This window comes from Geotrypetes seraphini, chromosome 1 (assembly GCF_902459505.1).
Source record: "Geotrypetes seraphini chromosome 1, aGeoSer1.1, whole genome shotgun sequence".
In the NCBI taxonomy this organism is placed as follows: domain Eukaryota; kingdom Metazoa; phylum Chordata; class Amphibia; order Gymnophiona; family Dermophiidae; genus Geotrypetes; species Geotrypetes seraphini.
Window position 1 is genome coordinate 529,363,265 of NC_047084.1, and position 27,258 is coordinate 529,390,522.

At 45.4% G+C, this 27,258-nt stretch overlaps 1 protein-coding gene across 2 annotated transcripts in view; it reads right to left on the reverse strand.

Moving 5' to 3' along the window:
• Positions 1-27,258, reverse strand: part of HSD17B4 (hydroxysteroid 17-beta dehydrogenase 4) — a 171,341-nt gene that overhangs the window by 109,613 nt on the left and 34,470 nt on the right. For both annotated transcript variants that reach the window (XM_033929033.1, XM_033929032.1), the window contains exons 5-8: positions 26,894-26,915; positions 26,082-26,128; positions 23,660-23,744; positions 16,139-16,326 (exon numbers count right to left, since the gene is read on the reverse strand). In XM_033929033.1, the coding sequence (XP_033784924.1) occupies positions 16,139-16,326; positions 23,660-23,744; positions 26,082-26,128; positions 26,894-26,915 (342 nt within the window). The remainder of the gene's footprint in view (positions 1-16,138; positions 16,327-23,659; positions 23,745-26,081; positions 26,129-26,893; positions 26,916-27,258) is intronic.

The following is a 27,258-nucleotide window of genomic DNA, read 5'->3' on the forward strand; positions in this document are numbered from 1 at the left end:
GATCGCGGTGGAGGGGGGGCAACGCGAGCGGGGGGGGATGCCGGTTCGTAGGGGGGGAAGCTGGATCGCGGGGAGGGGTTTGGAACAGCGTCAGATTCCTCAAGGGGGGGGGAGAATGGAGCAGCGCCGGTAGCCTCGTGGAGGGGAGGGAGGAGGTGGAACCAATCAAAGCAGTTTCCCTTACTTCCTATGGGGAAACTTGCTTTGATATATGAGCAATTTGGTTCACGAGCATGCTTCTGGAACGAATTATGCTCGTAAACCAAGGTTCCACTGTATTATCATTAGGAATAACATCTTTAATATCAGAACAATGTAGCCAACCACCTTTATCGAAAGGTTATCTCTCAAATCCCTTCCAGAAAATTATACCTCACTCCCAACCCTAAATACACTTATAAAAAAAAAATACTGACATCAACAATAAGTAAGCCAATAAGCAGGTATGTTATCTAAGTAACTTTTGCTACTCACTGGATGAATACCGTATTTTCGCGGATATAACGCGCACCTGTGTAAAACGCGCACAGGGGTATAGCGCGCAGAAATCACGATGATATGTACCAAAACTTTTCTATACCGCGCTCAGGCATATAACGCGCATGATGCCCGACGCTCCTTTCGCCCGCCCTGACTTTCCGTGCGCTGTCCCGACTCTCCGTTCACCCCCCTGACTTCCGTGCACTGCCCTGACTTTCCGTGCGCTGTCCCGACTCTCCGTTCACCCCCCCTGACTTTCCGTGCACTGTCCCCCCTTGAAGTCCTGTCCCCCTTGAAGGTCTGTCCCCATTCTGAAAGCCTGATGCCCCCCCCCCCCCGACGTCCGATACATCCCCCCCCCCCGGCAGGACCACTCGCACCCTCACCCCGAAGGACCGCCGACTCCCCAACAATATCGGGCCAGGAGGGAGCCCAAACCCTCCTGGCCACGGCGACCCCCTAACCCCACCCCGCACTACATTACGGGCAGGAGGGATCCCAGGCCCTCCTGCCCTCGACGCAAACCCCCTCCCCCCAACGACCGCCCCCCCCAAGAACCTCCGCCCGTCCCCCAGCCGACCCGCGACCCCCCTGGCCGACCCCCACGACCCCCCCCACCCCCCTTCCGCGTACCTTTGGAAGTGGGCCGGACAGACGGGAGCCAAACCCGCCTGTCCGGCAGGCAGCCAACGAAGAAATGAGGCCGGATTGGCCCATCCGTCCTAAAGCTCCGCCTACTGGTGGGGCCTAAGGCGCGTGGGCCAATCAGAATAGGCCCTGGAGCCTTAGGTCCCACCTGGGGGCGCGGCCTGAGGCACATGGGCCAAACCCGACCATGTGTCTCAGGCCGCGCCCCCAGGTGGGACCTAAGGCTCCAGGGCCTATTCTGATTGGCCCACGCGCCTTAGGCCCCACCAGTAGGCGGAGCTTTAGGACGGATGGGCCAATCCGGCCTCATTTCTTCGTTGGCTGGCTGCCGGACAGGCGGGTTTGGCTCCCGTCTGTCCGGCCAACTTCCAAAGGTACGGGGAAGGGGGGTGGGGGGGTCGTGGGGGTCGGCCAGGGGGGTCGCGGGTCGGCTGGGGGGGCGGTCGGAGGTTCTTGGGGGCGGGCGGTCGTTGGAGGGAGGGGGGTTTGCGTCGAGGGCAGGAGGGCCTGGGATCCCTCCTGCCCGTAATGTAGTGCGGGGTGGGGTTAGGGGGTCGTCGTGGCCAGGAGGGTTTGGGCTCCCTTCTGGCCCAACTACACAAAGGTACGGGGAAGGCGGGTGGGGGTGTCGTGGGGGTCGGCCAGGGGGGTCGCGGGTCGGCTGGGGGACGGGCGGAGGTTCTTGGGGGGGGGCGGTCGTTGGGGGGAGGGGGTTTGCGTCGAGGGCAGGAGGGCCTGGGATCCCTCCTGCCCGTAATGTAGTGCGGGGTGGGGGTAGGGGGTCGCCGTGGCCAGGAGGGTTTGGGCTCCCTCCTGGCCCGATATTGTCGGGAAGTCGGCGGTCCTTCGGGGTGGGGGTGCGAGTGGTCCTGCCGGGGGGGGGGATGTATCGGACGTCGGGGAGTCGGCCGGGCAAGAGGGCTTGGGCTCCCTCTTGCTCCGATCGTGGATGCGGGTGCGGGTGGGAGCGCGTGCGAGCGGTCGTTCGGGGTGGGGGTGCGAGCGGTCCTGCTGGGGGGGTGAATCGGGCGTCGGGCGGGGTGGGAACTATGTTTAAAAACTTTTCTATACCGCGCTCAGGCATATAACGCGCGAGGGGTATGCGCGGTACGTAAAATCACGTATAACGCGCGCGTTATATCCGCGAAAATACGGTACTACACCAAACCAAGAAACAGCAGTACTCAATCCCTCCTCCCTTATGCACTCAATATCTCCCTAAAAAGGAAGCAGGAACCAAACGTGTTGCCCCTCCAGCAACAATGCCATAGTATGAAAAATTGTACTGAAAGCCCAGTAGGATAAAGAGAGGGTCTTACTCCCTCCTCCTCCCCCAGTGGGCTGCAGGCCAAATGTCAGTAAAGCATGCAACCAAAACAGTGAAGCAAAAATTACCGTATTTTCACGCATATAACGCGCGCGTTATACGCGTTTTTACCTACCGCGCATACCCCTCGCGCGTTATACGCGTGAGCGCGGTATACAAAAATTTTTTTACATAGTTCCCAACCCGCCCGACACCCGATTCGCCCCCCCCCCAGCAGGACCGCTCGCACCTCCACCCCGAACGACCGCTCGCACGCGCTCCCACCCGCACCCGCATCCACGATCGGAGCAAGAGGGAGCCCAAGCCCTCTTGCCCGGCCGACTCCCCAACTCCCCGACAATATCGGGCCAGGAGGGAGCCCAAACCCTCCTGGCCACGGCGACCCCCTATCCCCACCCCGCACTACATTACGGGCAGGAGGGATCCCAGGCCCTCCTGCCCTCGACGCAAACCCCCCTCCCTCCAACGACCGCCCCCCCCAAGAACCTCCGACCGCCCCCCCAGCCGACCCGCGACCCGCCTGGCCGACCCCCACGACACCCCCACCCCCCTTCCCCGTACCTTTGGTAGTTGGCCGGACAGACGGGAGCCAAACCCGCCTGTCCGGCAGGCAGCCAACGACGGAATGAGGCCGGATTGGCCCATCCGTCCCAAAGCTCCGCCTACTGGTGGGGCCTAAGGCGCGTGGGCCAATCAGAATAGGCCCTGGAGCCTTAGGTCCCACCTGGGGGCGCGGCCTGAGGCACATGGGCCCAACCCGACCATGTGCCTCAGGCCGTGCCCCCAGGTGGGACCTAAGGCTCCAGGGCCTATTCTGATTGGCCCACGCGCCTTAGGCCCCACCAGTAGGCGGAGCTTTGGGACGGATGGGCCAATCCGGCCTCATTCCTCGTTGGCTGCCTGCCGGACAGGCGGGTTTGGCTCCCATCTGTCCGGCCAACTACCAAAGGTACGGGGAAGGGGGGGGGGGGTGTCGTGGGGGTCGGCCAGGGGGGTCGCGGGTCGGCTGGGGGGGCGGTCGGAGGTTCTTGGGGGGGGCGGTCGTTGGAGGGAGGGGGGTTTGCGTCTAGGGCAGGAGGGCCTGGGATCCCTCCTGCCCGTAATGTAGTGCGGGGTGGGGGTAGGGGGTCGCCGTGGCCAGGAGGGTTTGGGCTCCCTTCTGGCCCGATATTGTCGGGGAGTCGGCGGTCCTTCGGGGTGGGGGTGCGAGTGGTCCTGCCGGGGGGGGGGGGGATGTATCGGACGTCGGGGGGGGGCATCGGGCTTTCAGGATGGGGACAGACCTTCAAGGGGGTGAACGGAGAGTCGGGACAGCGCACGGAGAGTCGGGGCAGTGCACGGAAAGTCAGGGCGGGTGAACGGAGAGTCGGGACAGCGCACGGAGAGTCGGGGAGGGCGAAAGGAGAGTTGGAGTGGCCAGAGGAGAGTCGGGGCGGGCGAAAGGACAGTCGGGCTGCATGCGCGGCATACCCGTGAGCGCGGTATACAAAAGTTTTTGTACATAAAATCGTGGTTTCTGCGCGCTATACCCGTGTGCGCGTTTTATACGGGTGCGCGTTATCTGCATGAAAATACGGTAGTCCCTTCGCTGTTATTTCACAGCCATGTTATTTTGTGACTTTCCAGTCAGTGAAAAGGTCAGACTGTACTAGCAACCAAAGATACGAGTCCAAACCCAGACCACCTCAGGATGTTCTGAATTGAGATGTCCCCCAGATCCATCCCCCAAAAGTAAAAGAGCACAGACACATAAAATGAGTTGTAAAATATCAGTGGCAGTTGCCAGTGGCAACTCTCCCTCGTACCCCCCTCTTGTGAGCATGGCCTCCAGTAGCATAGAGGCACAGAAGAAAGACTTTCTAATTACAAAAAACTGTTTTTCTTCTGCTTTCTTATTTCACTGCAAGTGTTCTGAAAACACAGCCTTAATCTCATAACAAATACATTTGAGTGAAGCTCAAAAGACAGCTCAACAAGGTGAACATTATACAAAAGTCCTGAGGTAAATATTTTTATGAAGAAGATTACAGAACAAAAAAGATTGTATTACTTTATAAAATCTTCCTCTTTAAAAATTAAATATGGTTAAAAGTCAGTAGCTATGACTATGAATACTATCTCTTCCTTCAACAAGACTTTGTGTAAAGTTTTGGAATACTGTACCGATTCTCATCTCTAGTATGTATTGATTATGCCATATGGTTATTGCCTCTTAGCATAAGATGCCTTTTTGTCTTCTGTCTTAATGCTTATTACTCTTACCATACCCTTTTGTCTTTTATATTTTTACTCCTGCAAGAAAGTTTAAACGTTATTCCTTGTTCATTGTTTTTCTGTTCTTTGTATTATGATTTTTGGAAATTCTAATAAACATTATTGAATTTAAAAAAAAAAAAATTTAAATATGGTTATAGGGGTAATTCTGAAGAAAGAGCTGCTGGAAATCCGGTGCCATCGGATACAACTTGGAAATAGTTTTAACCATTCAAAGGGATCCCTCCAGCGACTCCCTGTGGTCAGTGACTAGCCTAGAGAAGTCTGGATGTCAGGGGAAAAAAACCCACGATCGGAGCCACAGAACTGCTCATAACTGAGCATTGAGAAGATGTAACTGATGGGACCTCCAGCTTTAAGTCTTGCAGCGAAGTGGAAATAACACTCAAAAGCACAGAGGCCCTGAACAACCAGTGCACTGTGGGTTCTTCCCCATGATCCAGTGTCGCTACAACCTCATGACCGCTGTCATCCTGTATGGAAGCAGACTGCCAGGGAAACTTCATCCTGGGATAAAAGTGGCATGGAATTGGACTTGCTATCCTCCCAGTGCATGACAGATTGAACCTCCTGGTCCAAGTCTGCATCCTCATCTGGCTGGGGCATTTGTTTGGGAGGACGGGCTAAAAAAATTACATATACACTTCCTACTCCGCATTCGTGGTGATAAGGGAACGGCAAGGCAGTGAATAAAGAAAAAACACGAATAACTTTTCATATGTTATTCGCGTTTTTTCTGTTAAAAAGCCAAACCAAAAAAGACAAATAATCTGCCCTGTTCCAGTGAAGAAAGTGTAGCTGGGAGCAACGATTTTCTCTGTGCTACGCCGGTTGCAGCGACTTCCTGTGATGTAAATTTGGGGGCGGGGCCTTAGATTGAAAAACCGCAAATAACCGAAACTGTGAACCGCGAATATGGAGGTGTAAGCTTCTATACTACTAACTAATGACTATGAAGTCAATTCAGAGCAGTTTACATGAGCACCTTTGATGGAAATATGAACATTAACTTCAGTACTGATCATACAATGCAGCTCATTTCCTTTACTTCCTCTTTCCACATCAACTCAAGCCACTGTAGCCTCTTGCCACAATTACTGCTGTCACAGGAGACTCTTCTTCTCTCCAATCCTTCTGACTATAGTACTTTGTCAGTCTCCAGGAGCTTCCTGCTCACCCTACAATACTATGCCTACTGAGAGCTGCATAAGCTTTAACTACAGATGATGATCTGGATAGAACAGGTTCCTTCAATTTGTTGACAAAAAGTGCAATGGATTTCTTTTAGTCAGGTTTTACATGAATACAATTTTAAATGACAAATGAAAATTCTTTCTGCAGTTATACCTGGGGAAAAAATGACAAGGCTCAGGTAGATAATAGCTCCTGATCAGATGTCAGATGATGGTCCTCTGCAAGTAAGAACATTAGAATAGCCCCACTGGGTCAGACCAATCTAGCCAAGTATCCAGTCTTCACGGAGGCCAATCCAAGTCACAAGTACCTAGCAAAAACTGTTGATCTGGTCTCTGTCTAAGGTTCAAGATAGATGAAGGATGTCCTAATTAGGAAAGTAATGAGTGCGAGGTTAGACTCCAAGTCACAAAATGGTTTGGGATGCTAGTAACACTTGTATATAGAGAGGGAATTCAAACATTAAACCCTTTTAATAAAAAGTAAAATAAGATAACTGGGATGAATTAAGTGAGAATGCTGGAGGGAAAAAGATAGATAGTTATTTTCATTACAGGAATTGAATTTTCAATAAAAATAAAAGCACAATTAATTGCAGTAAGATAAGAAAATGAGCTGTAGCTTGTTAAGGCTAAACAATTGATTATGATAAAAGGCATGAAGCTTCCAAACCTAAATCCCTGCAAGACTAAAATAATGTAAATGAAATAAAACCTCAGTAGTTAGAGATGCTTGTCAGTACGGCAAGACAATTATGCAGTGAATCTGAAGAGCTCTATGTGAAACAATTCCCCTCATTCTGGGGAGTGTGTGGCGCAGTGGTTAAAGCTACAGCCTCAGCACTTTGGGGTTTTGGGTTCAAACCCACGCTGCTCCTTGTGACCCTGGTCAAGTCACTTAATTCCCCCCCTCCCCATTGCCCCAGGTACATTAGATAGATTGTGAGCCCACCGGGACAGATATGGAAAAATGCTTGAGTACCTGAATAAATTCATGTAAACCGTTCTGAGTTTCCCTGGAGAGAACGGTATAGAAAAATTGAATAAATAAATAAATAAATACATTAAAAAAAAAAATAATAATAACCTTAGCACCTAAATGGAATCTGGGTACCCTGATGCCATTATAGAATTAGCACTCAGTGCACTACATCTTGGTGCCTTTTGGTATTCTTTATACAATTGTCACCTATATTTCTCAGAAGATAGGGGACCTACTGCCTATTAGGGACTTTAGGTAGTGCTCCAGATAAAACCAATCTGCCAGTGGTGCTTGTTAATTGGCATTTGATATGGCAGGAATTCAAAGCAGCAAGAAGATCATTACGTATGATAAAAGTCCAGAAGAGCATGGCTTCATGTTACCTTATTACTAAACATTTTTGACATTTTGGTTCCAAATGAACTATCGGTTATAGCCTGAGTCCAGACATAAGCTATATATCGACCCAACAGTTGAATTAAGAGATTATTAGGATCTCAAGTGCTCACAGTTATATGCCGGTTGAACAAGTCTTAGCATATAACTATCATGTGAGCTATCATCGGTCCTTTAAACTCTTATGTAATTTAATTTCATTTATTTCAATCTTATTATATAATTTATAGTTCTAATTTGTCATGCTACTGCATTTGAAATTATTTCAATACTTAGTTCGGGTGTAGATTCTTAACCTGGCCTATTGAAACCTGGACAACTGGATGACGGAAGATCTCCGTTTCGCTCTCATTAAAAACGACAGAGCTTCTTCAGGAACAGTGCAGTTTATCGGCACTGTTTAGTTCTTAAACGCTGCTTAGCAAAGTGGCGCTCCCTGTTTGGGATAGCCCAATACGCTGATCACGGAGAATCTAAGGGCATCTTACTTCACTTCCGGGCAAAATAATCCCGGAAGTGAAGTAAGACGCCCTTAGATTCTCCGTGATCAGCGTCTTGGGCTATCCCAAACAGGGAGCGCCACTTTGCTAAGCAGCGTTTAAGAACTAAACAGTGCCGATAACCTGCACTGTTCCTGAAGAAGCTCTGTCATTTTTAATGAGAGCGAAACGGAGATCTTCCGTCGTCCAGTTTTCAATAGGCCGGGTTAAGAATCTACACCCGAGCTAAGTACTGAAATAACTTCAAATGCAGTAGCATGACTTAGAACTATAAATTATATAATAAGATTGAAATTAATGAAATTAAATTACATAATAAGAGTTTAAAGGACCGATGATAGCTCACATGATAGTTATATGCTAAGACTTGTTCAACCGGCATATAACTGTGAGCACTTGAGATCCTAATAATCTCTTAATTCAACTGTTGGGTTGGTATATAGCTTATGTCTGGACTCACGCTATAGCCTATATTTTGAGGATTTCAGTGTGTTCCACAAGTTTTTGAAGTGATTTTTAATATCCAAATGAACTATGCAATGATTTAATGGTTAGTGTAGTGACCTGAGAACCTGGGTTCAGTTCCCTCTGCAGCATCTTGTGATTCTGGACAAGTCACTTAATCCTCCATTTTCCCAAGTACAAAATGAGTACCTTCATATAATATATAAACTGCTTTAAGTGAAACCACTGAAAAGCAGTATATTAAGTCACATATTCTCTTCAAAATTTAAAGATGAAGACACTCCTCAAGCCTGTGCCTTACACAGAAATATATATTCTTTGAATTACAATATTAACATTTTAACTAACACTACTGGAAGGGTTTCACTTTGGAAACCCTATGAGTAGAAATTCCCTATCCTATGGGAAAGAGAGGCAATATCTGAACAGCAGTATATACTAATGCTTAAAGTATGGGAAATAAAATTCTGGATATAGAAGCTGAGATGGAAAATGATGAGCTGGATACAGTGGTGATCATGGAGATGTGGTTCACAGAGAATCGTGACTGGATATACTCATTAGAGAATGACACGGTGGCTGTTACCTGCCGAAACAGGGAGAGAATGGCCTTGTCTCCGCAGTGAAGGGAGGGAACACACGTGATCACCGATCACGCTCCCTCCTCCATACTGATAGCCACCGCCCGATCGCCGCCACTGCCCAAGCATCTCCCTCCCTCCATCCCTCCTGATTGCTGCCACCCGATCGCCGCTGCCTGAGTCCAACTGTCACCTGAGCATCTCCCTTCCTGCTCCTTACCTTCACGGCAGGCAATTTCTCTAAAAGTGCTTCCTACCAGCAGCCGGAGCATTGAAATCGTGTGTGGCTGCCGAAAAGGTCATCTCTGAAGCAACCAGAGATGACCTTTCCTGAAGGGAAATTGGGAAGAGAGATTCCAGACTATGGGGGGAGCTGAGGGAGAGATGGAAGGGAGAGGCACAGTAACAGAGCATATGGAAGAGACAGAGAAAGCAGACAGTGGATGGAAGGAAATGAATGAGGAGATGAGGAAAGCAGAAACCAGACAACAAAGGTAGAAAAAAAAATTTATACCGTATTTTTCGCTCTATAAGACGCACTTTTTTCCCTAAAAAAATTGGTTGGAAATAAGGGTGCGTCTTATAGAACGAATACCCCCCCCCCCCAACCTTAATTCCTTTGGTGGTCCAGCATTGTAGGGCAGGAGCTTTCAGCCTCCTTCCCTTTCCTCTGGATGACTCCCTCTATGTAGACACCGCTGTCTACAAGCTTACCCTCAGCGTTGCTCCACACTGGCACAGAGGAAGAGTTGCTGAAGCACGTCTCTTCAGCTCCTTGTTTTCGGCACCGAAGGGGGAAGGCAGCATTTTTTTAAAAAAAAGTTTTCAGCTCCAGCGGCGCTGTAAGAAAAGGAGAAGGACTTCCGACAGAGGTTAAATACCGCCACTGCCCTGTTGAAACGTGAGGACTCCCACCGACATCGAGACTGGGAAAAAGCCAGCGAAGCAGCAACATCTCTCTTCAGGGCCCTTCCTCTGGCTGACTCCTTCCTGCCCTTTCCTCCAGTTGACTCCCGTGGCGCAGAACAAGGCAGGAAGCAACACGCTCGCACCTGCCTTCTGCACCGCTTTGACTCAGATGCAGCGTCTGACTCTGACACAGCGTCAGAGTCAAAGCAGTGCAGAAGGCAGGTGCGAGCATTTTGCTTCCTGCCTTGTCCTGCATCGCGGAAGTCAGCAGGAGTAAGTGAGCTGGAGAAAGGGCCCTGCCGCTCGGGAGTCAGCTGGAGAAAAAAGCAGGAGGCTGAAAGGTCCTGCCCTACAGACCTGGACCTTGGGAGGAATTGAGGTAAAGGGGGAGGCCCTGCCTGCTTCGGTGTGGGGGCCCTGTGGAGGGGGACCCTGCCAAGGGGGGGCCCCGCCTGCCTGCCTCCAGGCCACTAGGCCTGCCTGCCTGCTACTAAGCCTGCCTGCCCTGTCCCTGCCTGACCTGTGCCCTGCCCTGTGCCCTATCCCGGCCAGCCCTGTGCCCTGTCCTGGCCTACCACTAGACCACCAGAGAGGGACAGGGTGCAGAGCCTGGCAGGGAGAATTTGGTTCAGAATGTTATTTTTCTTGCTTTCCTTCGCTAAATCTAGGGTGCGTCTTATGGTCAGGTGCATCTTATGGAGCGAAAAATACGGTATTTATCTATTTTTCTTTTTTTTTTTTTTGCTTTAGGATAAAGTAGTATATTAGTTGTGTTGATAAAAATTTATAAACAAAGCCCTGCCAGCTGAACATCCCTTTCTCTCGTTCAGCAGCCAGAACTTTGATTCATAAGGAAGGAATAAGCTAAATATTGCAGTACTGAGGCTTGTATGGATGCTGCGGGGACAGGGCAGGGACAGTATCGGTGGTCGCGGTGATGGGGCAGTGACTGGGACAAATTTTTCCCTGTGTCATTCTCTAATACTCATACCAGGCTATAATCTGTTCAGGAAAGACAGGGTAGGAAGAAAAGGTAGGGAGTAGCGTTATATGTTAACGATCATATTAAAGACACACAATAGCAGGATCTGCAGGCCAAGGAAGAGGCTCTGTGGATCAATTTGGAAAAAGGGAATGGTAAATGTATTTACACTGGTGTGATATAAAGGCCTCTTTCACAGATGGAAGAAGTGGACAGAGATTTAATAGTAGACATATAGAATATATCTTTAAAAAAAGGGGAAATTTTACTAATAGGTGATTTTAACATGCCAGATGTTGATTAGGGTATCCCTATTGTGGGGTCTTCTAGAAGTAGGGAGATCCTGGATTCTCTACAAAAACTGTTCCAGCACTTGGTAATGGAACCCAGGCAGGATGAGGTTATACTGGACTTAGTGCTTACAAAGAGGGAAAGTGTTTCTGATGTTACAGTAGGTGATCATCTGGCATCCAGTGATCACTGCATGGTACAGTTTAATATTAAGACGCAAATAGAGAGGGCTCATTCAAAAGTAAAGGTTCTAGACTTAAAAAAAGAACTAACTTTGTTCAGATGGGGGATTACATCAAGGAAATTTGTCTGGAAGGAATAGAAATGCAGTGGGCAAAACTGAAAGGATCAATTGTAAGGGCAACAGACCTTTTTGTGAGACAAGTAATTAAAAGAAAAAGGAAAAGAAGGCAGCTTTGATTCTCAAAAGTAGTAGCTGAGAAGGTAATGAAAAAGAAGTTAGCTTTCATAAGCTACAAAAGATTGCAAAAAGAGTAAGACAGGCAAAAATATCTGGAAAACTTATGAGAGGCTGGTTGAGTAGTCAGAAAAGCAAAGATGCAAATCGAAGAAAAAATAGCTGACACAATAAAACGGTGAGACAAGACTTTTTAGATATATCAGTGATAGGAAGAACTGCAAAAGTGGGACTGTGAGACTCAAATGTGAATGGGAGAAATATGTAGAAGCTGATATTTTTTAAAAGACTGAATTACTTAATAAATATTTATGTTCTGTGTGCAAGGCTGAAGCACTGGGAGCGGGACCACAGAAGACAAACATGAATAGGGATGGGGGAGTGGTAGACCAGAGAATTGGATAGAAGGAGTGCGCTAAATGTAGTATATTTAAATTTTAGCAAAGCCTTTGATAGTATTCCACACAGGCATCTAATAAATAAACGAAGTACCCTCGGGATGTGCCCCAAAGCGACAGGCTGTGTCAGGATCTGGTTGAATATGAAACAAGAGGGTATTGGTCAGTGGAGATCGCTCTGAGGAAAGGGATGTCACCAGTGGTGTGCCTCAAAGTTCTATTCTTGGGCCTGTTCTTTTTAACATTTTTATAAGTGATATTGCTCAAGGGCTGTCAGGTAAAATTTGCCTCTTTGCGGATGATACCCAAATCTGCAATAGATTAGGCACCCCAGATGTTGTGAATAATATGAAGAAAGGCTTAGGGAAGCTTGAAGAATGGTCTGAAATTTGGTAGCTAAAGTTTAATGCTAAGAAATGCAAGGTTATGCATTTGGGCTGCAAAAACCCAACGGTACAGTTTAGGGGGTGAAGAACTTATGTGAACGACAGAAGAGCGAGACTTGGGTGCAATTGTATGCGAGGATCTTAAGGTGGCCCAATAGGTTGAAAAGGTGAAAGTTAGAAGGATGCTAGGGTGCATAGGGAGAGTGTCAGGTCAAAAGCGCGCCGGGACAAAGGCGCGCCCAGACAATTGAGCGCAGCGCGGAGGCGCACGCCGCTCAAAATTAATGTTTTTAGGGTTCCGACGGGGAGGCATGGGGGGAACCCCCCACTTTACTTAATAGACATCGCGCCGCGTTGTGGGGGCATTGTGGGGGGTTGTAACCCCCCACATTTTACTGAAAACTTCACTTTTTCCCTGTTTTTAGGGAAAAAGTTAAGTTTACAGTAAAATGTGGAGGGTTACAACCCCCCAAACCCCCCATAACGCCGGCGCGATATCTATTAAGTAAAGTGGGGGATTCCCCCCCAAAAAACCCCGTCGGAGCCCCTAAAAACAGTAATTTTGAGCAGTGCGCGCCTCCATGCTGCGCTCAATTGTCTGGGCGCGCCTTTGTCTTTCGCGCTGTTGTCTATGAACCCATAGGGAGAGGTATGGCCTTTGATTCCCCTGTATAAAACTATGGCGAGACCTCCTTTAGAATACTGTGTACAATTCTGGAGACCACATCTTCAAAAAGATATAAAAAGAATGGAGCCAGTCCAGAGGAAGGCTACTAAGGTGTGGTCATCATCATAAGGCATATGGCGACAGGCTTAAAGATCTCAATATGTATACTTTGGAGGAAAGGCGGGAGAGGGGAGATATGAGTCAGATCTCTTTCATTTGAAAGGAAGCTCTGAAATGAGAGGGCATAGGATAAAGTTAAGAGATGACAGGCTCAGGAATAATCTATTGAAATACATTTTTAGAGAAAGGATGATAGATGCATAAAATAGTCTCCCGGAAGAGGTGGTGGAGACAAAGACTGTCTGAATTCAAGAAAGTGTGGGATCTCTTACAGGGAGGAAGAGATAATGGTTATTGCAGATGGTCAGACTGCATTGGTCATTTAGCCTTTATCTGCCATCATGTTTCTATGTTTCTCTGATAAGAGTTTACGATCATCTGCCTGACCAGTATGAACAGACAGGTGCTGAAATGTCATCGGAAATTAGGGAGGCTAACAAACTGGGTAACACGTTAAGAACGGGTGATTTCAACTACCAGCAAATACACAACCAACCGTCTATTCCAGGGGTGCCCAAAAGGTTGATAGCGATCTACTAGTAGATCGCGAAGCCTGGGATTTCTCCCTTCTCCCCCAACGCCGACACAGCAACAGACCAGGTGCATGCAGCAAATGCACAAGCTTCCCCCTCCCCCGACGTCAATTCTGACATCAAAGAGGAAGTTCCAGGCCTTCCAATCGCTGCCTGGCTGGCCCGGAACTTCCTCTCAGACGTCAGAATTGACGTCGGGGGAGAAAAGGCTTGTGCAGCCACTGCACACTCCTGATCTAGGCTCTTTCCCCAGATCCACTCAGTTCTGGTTTTTTTTTGTATATTATACTTCTGAAGGAAGGATTTAATTTCCAGCCGATTCACCGATTAGGTAAAGTCGGGATTTCTTACACTTTTATTCAGTGAAAGCTGTCTCTTCCTTAGTTTCTCTCCCCACTCTAGTTTCTTTCTCATTATGCACCCACTGACTGCCATCCCAAAGCCCTGATTTGTGTTTTTGTCTGTATTTTGTCGGGCGGTCTTTACTAATTGCAAATTCGATGAAGCAGCTGTTATGTTTGTAAAATGCTGCATATGCTTGGTAGCAGTACACAACGGGGAAACAGTTGCAGCTTTGGTTGTCTCTTCCTCTCCCTGGTACACTTCGGTTGTTCCTAGTTTCTACTGGCCACACAAAAAGACCCACACTTACTTTTTGGGGAGGAGGGAAGGACAATAAGACTCCCCACAATCTACCATTTACAGGCTAGGATTTAGAACCCATGGGCTGATGCAGGTATCCCTCGCCCTGTTGCTGCGTCAGGGAAGCAGGGAGAAATTGGCGGCGGTAGCAGGGAGGAAGAAAGAAAGGGGTGGGCAGGAAGAAAAAAAGAAAAAAGGGGGCAGGGAGAGAGGAAGAAAAAGAAAGAAAGGGGGCAGGGAGAGAGGAAGAAAGAAAGGGGGCAAGAAGAGAGGAAGAAAGAAAGGGGGCAAGAAGAGAGGAAGAAAGAAAGGGGGCAAGAAGAGAGGAAGAAAGAAAGGGGGGCAGGGAGAGAGGAAGAAAAAGTTGGACTCATGGAGGGACAGAGAGATGTTGGTTGGGGAATAGAATGAGGCCTGGAGGAGAGGAAGCATGCAGGAGGCAGAAAGAAGGGAAGAAATATTGGATGCACAGCCAGAAGGAAGTGCAACCAAAGACTTATGAAATCATCAGAAAACAAAGGTAGGAAAAATTATTATATTTTCAATTTAGTGATCAAAATGTGTCAGTTATGAGACTTTATATTGTTGTCTATATTTTGCACTATATTTGTCTATTTTTCTATAGTTGTTGCTGAGGTGACAGTGCATATTTTAAAGTCATCTGTCTTGACCTCTTTGAAAAAACCCTGAATATATATGATAATTAACATTTTCTCTGCAGTGTGCTTTATGGTTTTTTTTATTTTTATTGTTGGTAGATCATTTTGACTTGGTCATTTTAAAAGTAGCTCGCAAGCCACAAAAGTATGGGCACCCCTGGTCTATTCTCTTCTGTTTGGGGCAACTACACAGCTCATTTATAAAAAAAAGTGGAGGAAAAAAAAGAGACTTCAAATATAAGCAATGAAACAGCCTCAACTATAACCAAGCATGCTCACAGTCATCATAGATATCAAAGAAAAAACTAGGATGGTATCAGGACTTAAGGACATCCCATATGAAGAACGTCTGACCAGGCTGCGCTTATATTCTCTAGAGAAGCGCAGAGAAAGGGGGGACATGATAGAAACATTCAAATATATCACGGGACGCATTGAGGTGGAGGAAGAAATCTTTTTTTTAAAGGGTCCCACGACGACAAGAGGGCATCCGCTGAAACTCAAGGGGGGGAAGATTTCACCAAGCGGGTGATTGATCAATGGAATAGTCTTCCATGCCAGGTGGTCAAGGTCAGTAGCGTGCTCGACTTCAAGAAGCGATGGGACAAACAGGTAGGGGTACCACAGAGTTATGCTTAGAAGATGGATACCCCAGGGAGGGAGGGCTAGTCTTGAGTGGACAGACTTGTTGGGCCGACGGCCCTTATCTGCAGTCATATTCTATGTTTCTATGGTTTGCAGCCATGAGGAGATAACCCGCTTTTCTAGAATGACACACCTAATGCACTGGAACAAATATTATGAATGAATGAATTGTTACATATCATTTTCTTTAGTGAATTGTAATTTCTTAGCCTATTGCTGATATTATTGAAAGTTTGTAAATCTGAGATTTTTCTGCCATAAATGGCTGTTACTCTCACAATAAAGACCTTTTATAAAATTAAAAAAATGAATATATTTGCAGCAGAAGATACACAAACTGCCAGAAAAATTATTCTTACATAACCCAATTTGCATCAGGCCCAGGCAATATTAAGGTAGAACACATGCATTTTGCAGAACCTGCAACTGATACTATGAAAGCCAATGTGCAGAATCAGTTTGTAGCTAAGTTAAAGGAGCTCAGGTTTCTACATGGAAATTGATAATTATCCTACAATATTGAAGTACTGAAGGCCCCTGAAAAAGCAGATACTGCTTCTACATCAAGACCTCACCAAGGTTCTTCATAAGTAGCAGTTTAAAACCTTAAATAAGACTTACCACAAAATTTGGGTCACTCACCTTCAGGCATGATAGTCTGAGTCAGCCTGGAGCCTGCAGTGGGGGCAATAGCATTACAATAGATGTTGTACTTCCCACCTTCAATAGCAAGGGTATTTGAAAGGCCCACAAGGCCAAGCTTGGCAGCACTGTAGTTTGCTTGCCCAAAGTTGCCGTATATTCCTGCTGCTGAGGATGTCATAATAATTCTTGGAAAAAGAAGAGAAAATACAAGCAGAATTATAAAGAAGCTAGAAAGTGTCTTCTCCAGGAGTTTCCACAACACACCTATTATATCCCATGGAAGATAAAAATAAAGCATTCTTAAACATAACCTTTGCTACAGGAAGGACAACCAACCCATCTTCTTGTGAACATAGACCCGATTCTGTAAACGACACCTAAAACAAAGGCAGTGAGGAGCGTGGCACATAATGCATGTCAATCTTAAGTTAGGCGCTGTTTACAGAATTGTGCATGGAACTCTTGAGCCTTAGGCGCCCCCTATTTATGCCAGGGTTTTCTTGTTCTAAATACCAGCACCTAAGTTAGGTGCCGAACAATACCTAAGTCTAAAATTGGTGCCTACATGTACAATACACCCACGATATGTCCCTAACCACATCCACTTTCTTTAAAAAAAAAAAAATTATTTATTCATTTTCATAACTTACATCAAGTGCATCATAAAGTATCAACCAATTTAACTTAAATACATCACTTGAAATTCTACAATTACTTTCTGATAGGCACCTTGGACTAGGCGTCTACCTAAAAGTGGTAGAGTTAGGCGCCTACCATCTAATTAATTTTAATTTAATCCATTATGGGGGTGCTAATTGCTTGTTATTGGTGCCAACTAAGCTTTTTAAAATAATTAAGCTAGGCTTGCCGATCTAGGCACCGTTTATAGAATCTGGGCCATAGTCACATAAACTTGTGCTTATCTGGTGCAAAGTCTTAAAACCCTGCATTAACAATATGAATTGTACATGACTGGCTAAAGGCAGCCAACAAAGCAAACTTAAAACTGGTAAAACATGATCTCTAAAATCCATTATCACTACTAACTGCCACTGAATTCTGGACTTGCTGCAAGTGCTTCAACTTTTTCTTAAGCAACCTCACTTATCAAAATGTTGCAGTAGTCCACATGTGACAAAATAAACATATATTACTATCTCAAATCTTTTGAGTAAAAAATAGTAAAATCCAGATAGCCTTATTTGATCTTTATCTGCTATCATTTTCTATGTTTATATTTTAAAGTTCATGAAACAGCATTTCACGCGCTCTCGCTTTTTTAAAAAATGATCAAAGGATGGCCATGCAAAGATGGAGCTCTAATAAGTACCCAGATTCCCTGAAGGAAAAAAGGACAGACTGCTGAATTTGTAGAGCCAAGGATCTTGACAAGTGGGCTGAATTCAGCCTCATTATGCGGGACAGGGTTATAACAACAGTTTGTTCTAAAATGTTTTGAGTCTGGAGGACCGGCAATTCCAGCAACAGAAGTGCAAGCAACTTCTAAGAAAGGGAATAGTTTAAGACATAATAGAAATGGCAATTTAGACACCATTTGATTAATTTTCACATTCCTAGAACGTTCTAATGACATGCTTTATTAAAGAATGTGCTGTTCTATTTTGGAACAATCCAGTAAGATCCTGTCTCAGAAACAGAAGATGAGCGTACAAGAAAACCTGGCACAAAAAACAAATTGCTATAAAAATTACATTGTGGATTATTTCTCCTTTGTTTTGACAAATCAAAACACAGCCAGAAACATTTACAGATGCAAAATGCAGTGTTGCTGAAAATCTATGTCAGTGTCTCACAAACTTTCGGGCCGGCGGCACACTAAATCCAGTGCCCTGATCGGAAGGCACCCAGAAGTGCACGGACGCAGACGCAATGATGTCACGAGCATGCCCGACGTCATCGCATCAATGTCCGTGCATGCGCAGAGGCCCATCTGGCCGTGACCCACTTCGGTGAAGGGATCCGTGAGGTGCGGGGAGAGGAGGAGAGGCACCGGCCAGGAGAGTCATCCGCGCCGGCTAACTTCCTACAGGATGTGCTTCTCACCACGAGAGGCACATCCTGTAGGCAGTCAACCGGCGTAGACGTCTCTCCTCCTCACCAGTGTGTCGCGGCACACCTGAAATCTCAGGAGGCACACTGGTGTGCCTCGGCACACGCTGCGATTCACAGAAGATTGCCTGCTCAGAGTGCTTCTGCAAAATGAGAGAGGTTATACGTTTACCCCCCTTTTACAAAACTGTAGTGCGGTTTTTAGCGCCAGCCACAGCGGTAACAGCAACGACGTCCATAGGAATTCTATGAGCATCAGAGCTGTTAAACCCTCAGCAAGCCCTAAAAACCACGTTATGGTTTTGTAAAACTGGAGGAGGGGTGTTAATAAAACAAAGCTATAAAGAATGCGCACTACTACCAGGACTTAATATTTTCCTGAAAAAAAAAACCCCCAACGCTGAAACACTAGTGACCAAATGTGCAATGGGAGAACATAGATGCAGATTCTTGAAAGAGCTACACTTGAGGGGAATCCCCTGATGACACGAAGGAACCTGATCAAAGCTAGATATTTTAATGACTGTTGCAGTTGATCAGGTCTCGCTATTTCTGGGTAGGTAGAACTGACGTTTCAGCCATCATGCGATAGCTTTCTTCAGGGTGTGCTGATGTGGCAAGATCCGTACAACTGCAACAACCATGACGCCAGCACTAAAGGGGAGGTAAGAATTTCTCAAAAGATTACAGCTATTGGCAGACATATTTTGTTTGATATTCATATGTTTATCAAAATATATAGGTTCTAGTGATCCACAACAGCTGAAGAATATTCTGGCCAGCATGCAACACCCATGAAATTTATATTTTTTCCTTTTACTCTGACATGACTCCCATAGTTTAACAGATTTCCACTGGGGACTACAAAGGAGATAAACGTCATATCAGAGGAAGAATTTTTAGGCAAGTGCTAAACTCAGTCCTTAGGGCACACCCAGCAAGTCAGGTTTTCAAGATATCCACATAACACACATAAGATAGATTTGCATGCATTGCCTCCTCAATATGTAAATCTCTCTCATACGTACGACTGGCTGGGTGTGCTCATATGACTGGGTCAAACAGCACTATTTTAGGCTGTAAATTGTATAGTTTTGTTTTCAGCAAACGTCAATTCTTTTTAGAATTTATCAGTATAGTATAGGGAGTGAAGCGCTTCTATGCACAAAAGGAGAAGAACTTGTGGGGTGATCATATATGAGAATTTTATGGTGACCAAATAGGCAGAAAAAGCAACAGCAAAAGCCAAAAGGAATGGACAACAGAATTAAGAGAGAGATGATAGTGTCTAATTCTCTGGTAAGACCTCATTTAGGGGTCCTTTTATTAAGGCATGCTAACCAATTTAGCGCACGGTAAATCAGTTAGCGTGCCTTAATAAAAGGATCCCTTAGAGTACTGTGTACAATTCTGGAGACCATACCTTCAAAAAAAATATAAAAAGGATGGAGTTAGTCCAGAAAGCGGCTGCTAGAACAGTCAGCAATCTTCATCATAATGCATATAGGAACAGACAATGATCTCAATATGTATACTTTGGAAGAAAGGCGAGACGGGAAATATGATAAAAAGAGTTTAATACTTCCATGGCATAAATGCACAAAAAATGAGTCTCTTTCAATTGAAAGGAAGCTCTGGAATGAAGGCGAAAGGGAACAAGACTCAGAAGTAATCTCAGAGAATAATTCTTAACAGAAAGGGTGATGAATTTGTGAAACAACCTCCCAGTGCAGGTGGTAGAGACGAAGACTGTAACTGAATTCAAGAAAGCTTGGGATTAGAACATAGGATATCTAGGGGACAGGAAGGGATAGTAAATGGCATAGATGAGCAGGCCTGATAGGCCATATGGTTTTACTCTGCTCTATATTTTCTATGTAAATTGCAATAAGCAACATTTATTAAATCTGTTTTTAACAAAGATGTTTATGTAACCTGTGGTTAAAATTGTCCATTCTACCTGAAGATTAGAGGGTGGCCAACGTAATGCCAGTCTTTAAAAAGAGTTCCAGAGGTAAACCGGGAAATTACAGACCGGTAACCTGACTTCAGTGGAAATTATTATAAAGAATAAAATTATGAAACATGTAGATAAACATGGTTTAATGGGATAGAGTCAGCATGGGTTCAGCTAAGGTTTGTCTTGTCTCATCAATCTGCTTCATTCCTTTGAAGGTATGAATCAACATATGAATAGAGGTGAGCTGTTGATATAGTGTACCTAGATTTTCAGGAAGTTCAACAATGTTCCTCATGACAGACTCCTGAAAAAAATTTAAAGTGTCATGGGATAGGAGGCAATGTTCTGTTGTGGATTAGGAATTTGTTACTGGTGTGCCAAATAACACAGTATCATAAGTTAATGCAACCGGATTTTCCAGCAAATTATTTATTTGCCCCCCAATTAACTTCCAAAAAGGAAGAATCAATGGACAATAGAATAGTAAATGATCTAATGTTCCAGCTTCAAGATGACAATGCCAGCATCTATTAGATTTAGAGCTATTTAACTTCTGTAAAGGAACTGGGGTCCAAAATCCTCTATGCAACAGAAAAAAACAAGTTTGTCTCATAGACGCAGACTAGTGCTGCCCTATTCAGGTGAATCGATTCAATTAAAAAATAAAATAAAATAAATCGGCCTCCCGATTCGATGACTGACCCTTCCCTCCGTGCCTTCCTAAATCAGGAGCAGCAGCGCTGCCTCTTGCTGGCTGTCCACTTCCGCTGCTGCTCCTGCTTTAGGGGGGCGAGGGTCAGTCGGGAAGTACTGCATAGGCATTTGCAGCGTCCTCCAGCTTCCCCCCTGGCCTCCCTGTATTACCTTTAGCTAATAGGGCAACCTGTTTTTGATCAAGTAACCAGTGCCGGTTCCAGCATTTAAATCCCCCTTTTTTCGCGCTGTTTTCACTTTCTCAGCCGAACATGCTGGTTCAGTTCTGCTCAAGGTAAGGACGCCTTCCTTGTATTATCTACCAGTCTCCCAGCTTTTATTTCTTGGCTTGGTTACCTTACTTTTTTCTTTTCAGCGTTATAGCTCATTAAACAGTGTTTTTCAACCGAGGTAAAGTCAAACCTCGGTTTGCGAGTAACCCGGTTTGCGAGTGTTTTGCAAGACGAGCAAAACATTCTCGCAAAACTTGTCTTGCAAGCCGAGTGTTGACTCCGAGAATCTCGGCGAGAGGGAGAATTAGAAGGCCTTGACCATGCGCAGATGCATGCTCAAGGCCCTTCAGAGGCAGGAAGTTCTTCAAGCGGCACTGACACGTCCTGTGGGCTGCGTGCTGGTGCCAGTTTCAAGTTGTTTGGGCAGGGGGTGCCGGTTCACGCGGGGGGGGGCCTTTGCGAGCGGGAGGGGAGCAGCGCCGCTGGCCTCGGGGGGAAGGGTGGGAACCTATCAAAGCGAGTTTCCATTATTTCCTATGGGGAAACTCGCTTTGATATACGAGTATTTTGGTTTACGAGCATGCTTCTGGAACGAATTATGCTCGTAAACCAAGATTCCACTTTACAGTGGTACCTTGGATTACGAGCATAATCCGTTCCAGGAGCATGCTCGTAATCCAAAATGCTTGTTTATCAAAGCGAGTTTCCCCATAGGAAATAATGGAAACTCGCTTTGATAGGTTTCCACCCTCCACCCCCCCCCCCCCCCGAGGCCAGCAGCGCTGCTCCCCCCCACGAGAATCGGCATTGCTCCCCCCGAAGGCCCCCCCGCGAACCAGCACCCTCCCCCCCCCCCGCGATCCGGCACACACACACCCCGCCGCCATCGGGCATCCCCCCGCCGCAACCTGAGGTCCCCCCAACCCACCCGAACCCTCTTCTTACTTTGATGTAGCCTCCGCACCTACACCAGCATATCCTGTGCTGTGCCGGTGCCCGAAAATTTGCCTCCTGTGCTGGGCCTTGAGCATGTGCGCATGCTCAAGGCCTGAGAGTTCACGTTGGACATGGGAGTTCAATGTTAAAAATAAGTAAATATCTAGATTGAAAACTACTAAATTGCAAAGTATTTGGAGGATCAGTTTCTTGTGCATATGCATAATCACTTGTGTTTGCAAGCCCCTCCTCTTGCTTCCTAGGAAAGATGCTCAGGGAAAGGGGACCTGTCATAGTATCTTAGCAATCTAGTGCTTATATAACTGCCTCTTGCAATGATATAGTGGCGCTAGAAAAGGTTCAAAGAAGAGTGACCAAGATGGTAAAGGGGATGGAACGCCTCTTGTACGAGGAAAGAGTAAAAAGGTTAGGGCTCTTCAGCTTGGAAAAGAGACGGCTGAGGGGAGATATGATTGAAGTCTTCAAAATCCTTAGTGGAGTAGAATGGGTACAAGTGGATTGATTTTCCACTCTGTCAAAAATTACAAAGACTAGGGAACACTCTATGAAGTTACAGGGAAATACTCTTAAAACCAATAGGAGGAAATTTTTTTTCACTCAGAGAATAGTTAAGCTCTGGAACGCGTTGCCAGAGGATGTGGTAAGTGCAGATAGTGTAGCTGGTTTTAAGAAAAGTTTGGACAAGTTCCTGGAGGAAAAGTCCATAGTTTGTTATTAAGAAAGACAAGGGGGAAGCCACTGCTTGCCCTGTGGTAGCATGGAATATTGCTACACCTTGGGTTTTGGCCAGGTACTAGTGACCTGGATTGGCCACCGTGAGAACGGGCTACTGGGCTTGATGGACCTTTGGTCTGACCCAGTAAGGCTATTCTTATGTTCTTATGAAAGCTGTCGAGAGCCAAGAGCTTCCCTGCCAGCATAGATTGCCTGGTTAACAATCTGTTTGCCTGAATAGGGCATTAAACTATCATCTGCCTCAACATTTTGCAAACCTCAATTTTGCCTTCAACAGAATTCTGCTACCCTACAGTAGTACAGAAATCCATAGCTGCCTTTTATAATATTTAGCCTTTTCTAACCAAAGAAGAAGAGTTACACAGCCTTTCCATATACTAGCATCAAGACTCATATTTGTGACCCGAAAATCTATAAGGATCCCTAGTAGACTTCCCCTTATAGATAAAAGAAAACCTTGTCCCTCGTAACTATTCTCACAGTGTTTGCTATAGTTGAAACAAAATATTTAACGCTCTTCGTAAAAAATGGACTGGCTTCCCCATTTCATTCCTTATGAACAGGGTCGTTGCACCTTTGTTTTATTAAGTTGACTTTTGGAGAAAGAATGACCGATCACTGGATCGCATACAAATGATAAATCGCCTATACATGTAACATCTTATGAACTCTAGAATGAAGCTATTTTTAGCACATGCAAGTGTTTCAGTAAATTTGAGAGGCTGGATATACTTCACATACCCTATCTTAAGAATGAAAGATTTAGTACTGTCCTGGCATTGCACAAAACAAACCCATTTGGAGACACTGTGCCCAAGAAAAAACAAATTTAGTTCAATAAGGCATCAAATGAAGTCAGACAGATTTTACCTTCCAAACTTCTGGTTCTTCATATGGTTCCATGCTGCCCTGGTGACCTTAAACGATCCCATCAAATGAACTTTATGGATTATATCTAAGAAAACATGAATTGAAGACAGTATGGTGCATTGTGTTTTGCTGAACTCCCAGCAGCTGCTGACGGCTTAAAACTTTGGCCTTCACTCCTAGTCCTCAAGAGCCATCAACAAATCCGGTTTTTAGGCTATCCCTAATGAATATGCCAAAAAGGTTTGCTTAAAATGGGGGTAGTAGGTATGCAAATCTCCTTCATGCATATTCATTAGGGATAGCCTAAAAATCTGACTCATTGGCAGTCCCTAGAGCTTAACCAACTAAAGCCTAATTGGACTTTGTACAGTTCTTTTAGGTGATCAATGGCAGGAGGTAAAAATTTGGTATACTGCAACATCCAAGCTTTTTTGTTTCCCCAGCAAACAGACATGATGTGAACCAACCAACCCCTGGTGCAGGAGTTTGACATAACATGAAGCTCATCTTCTTAGACACTCCTGTTATCCTTTTCTTCTCCTCTCTTCTCTCTTTCATTTTTCTTTCCTTTTTCTTTACTGCTCTCTCTCATCTTTATCTTATATATCCCTTACATACATTTTTAATAATTGGAGCCTTTGCTCTTATACAGTTAAACATAGATTTATATATTTTATATACAGAAAGCTTTATTTTGTTTCTATGTACTTTAAATGATTCTTGTATCCTTTAAAATACTTAATAAAAATTATTGAACAGGAACATGATCGTGTCAAGCCCTGTGTCGCAGTTTTATTTCGACATCAATACAATGCTTGCTATATTGGTGTAACTGTTTTCATTAGCACTTCCCCGATCTTGTATTTTGGTCACCTCTGATGGGGGTTGGTTTGTTGTTGTTTTTTTCCTTTTGTTTTTCTTTGCCTTATCTGGTTTTTCAAGGAATTATCTGGGTCGTTTTATTTTCAGGCTATGGCCCTTTTAGAAGGATCCCCAAGTGTAACTATCTTTTGCATGTGTAACATAGAAACATAATGGCAGATAAAGGCCAAATGGCCCATCCGGTCTGCCTATCCGCAGTAACCATTAACACTTCCTCTCTCTAGGATATCCCACATGTCTATCCCAGGCTTTCCTGAAATCAGACACAGTCTCTGTCTCCACCACCTCTTCCAGGAGACTGTTCCACGCATCTACCACCCTTTCTGTGAAAAAGTATTTCCTTAGATTACTCCTGAGCCTATCACCTCTTAACTTCATCCTATGCCCTCTTATTCCAGAGCTTCCTTTCAACTGAAAAGAGACTCGACTCGTGCACATGTAGATTGTCCTATATCTGTTACCTGAAATTCTAGGATGTGGGGATTCACAGCGTCTAAATGGCACCGGGGAGGGGGGAGGGAGCATAGTCAGGGGGAAGATAAGAAGTAGACTGTTTGACCAATAATATCAACATGTATGTCCCATTTCTTAAACAGAGCACACATTAATATAGAACATATTAGGTGTCGGCATTCTGACCCATTCTCCAAGGCCATTAGAAGTGTCTGCTTGAAGGGGCAGCTGTAAAGGCCAGTGCCAGCCCTCCCCCACCCCCCAAAAAAAACCATATCCCAAACATCCCTGCTCCATCCTCCAAAGATTTCCACTTTTTATCCAATCACCCTGTAGAAACAGCATCCCTCTCCGCCCCCCCACAACTGCCACATCAACACCAATAATCCCCACCTTCAAATCTCATCCCCAGACTTACTCCCTAGGACCTAGTGACAGGCAGAGTGAGGCATTCACTCCAGCTCCCAGTAGATATCAGGGATCCCCAAGAGTGTGGGGTTGTTGATGGTGCACATCGGGGGGGGGGGGGGGAGAGAGAGTGCGGATGACCTGTGCAATTGGCAGAAAGAATCGATCTGTGTGTACAGATCGAGAGTTGTCAATTTTGTTGAGCTTCTCCTATGCACATGTAGGGTGATGTAGCACTTTATTTTCCTAACATGCATATTTTTAAAATCACTACCTCTAGGGCAGTGTTTCTCAAGTCAATCCTGGAGTACCCCCTTGCCAGTCAGGTTTTCAGGATATCCACAATGAATATGCATGGAAAAGATTTGCATACAATGGAGTCAATGTATGCAAACCAATCTCATGAATATTCTGAAAACCTGACTGGGAAAGGGGTACTCCAGGACTGACTTGAGAAACACTACACTAGGGGATACAGAGAAAACACCCATGTGTAGTCCTGTACATTTTTACAAGTATTTTACAAAGAAACTCCTCTGTTAGGCAGAGCCTTTGTACAGTAGGAATTTTGCAAATACCAACCTCAATGCCTATCATCCCATCTTTTCTATAACTGGGCTCTAAATCTACAACGAACATGCACAAGATGCATCTGTGTATACTGAAAGCAAGATCTCACCCCAATCTGCATTACTGATCCTAGCAAAGGAACGGTCTCTCAAAATCCTGCAATAAAAATGAAGAGGAAATAAAATTAAAAACAGAAAGTCCCAATATTCCAAACAATTTAACTGGGCAAGGGAAGCTCATATCTGGTTAAATTTCCAATAAACGGGCTATAGCGCTACTAATTTGCACAATGCCACTCAAAATTTGGTGCGACTGCTGTGGCAGTTGGCAAATAGTTCAGGGATTGTCCAGGAGTAGAGACAGAGAGGAGCTGGAAGTTATGCAAGCAATAGCGATATTCGGAGCCATTGCCCAAAGAGTTCAGCAGGGATACAGGACCAGAAAAAGGGCGGTCCTAATTCTAACCACTTAGTTATGTGGGTGTAGCAATGAATATCTGACAAACTTGCATTTTGTCCAGGCTGAAGACCTAGGCGGCGTAGGGTTCAACATTTTAAGAGGGTTTGAGCTCTTTTGGATGATTGGAGATGATTGGAGATTACATACTGTATTTTTTTTTCTTTTTAATCTTGAACTCCTAATTCGTCAATTGTTGTACTTTTGTTGGGAGGGAGGCGAGGGTGTTATTGAGTGACTTCTGTACTGTTTAAAATTAATAAAGATATTTCAAATTAGATCCAGATTTTTTATTTAGATTTATTTAGATTTATTAACGGCCTTTTCATGAAGACACCCAGCGCCAAATACCCAGGTCTAAATTAGCCAGCAGCAGTCAGCGTTTAAAGAAACAAACTACCATTGGCTATATGTTAGCCAGATACATGTATATTGAGATTATAGACACACACAGGATTTACTCACCCAGCATTATTTATGATGATATCTGAAAAAGGGCATAAAATTAACAAATTAACTAGTAAAACTATTTATTCAGACATGATAAACAGTACTGCATTAGAAAATAAACATTTTAAAATATTCCACTTGTTCATCTAGGCAGGGGTGCCCAATACATCGATCGCGATCGACCAGTCGATCGGGAAAGCAACACGAGTCGATCGCAGAGCCCATTCCAAATTCCGTGATATACACGTGTTGCCGTCACGATCGACCAGCCAATCAGCCTTCCTCTCCCCGAGGTTCCCCACCGGTCATCACTTCATGCACACCCATTCTCGCTGCGCCCTTCCTTGCCCGACTGCCAGAACCCGTCTTCCCTCTCTCGC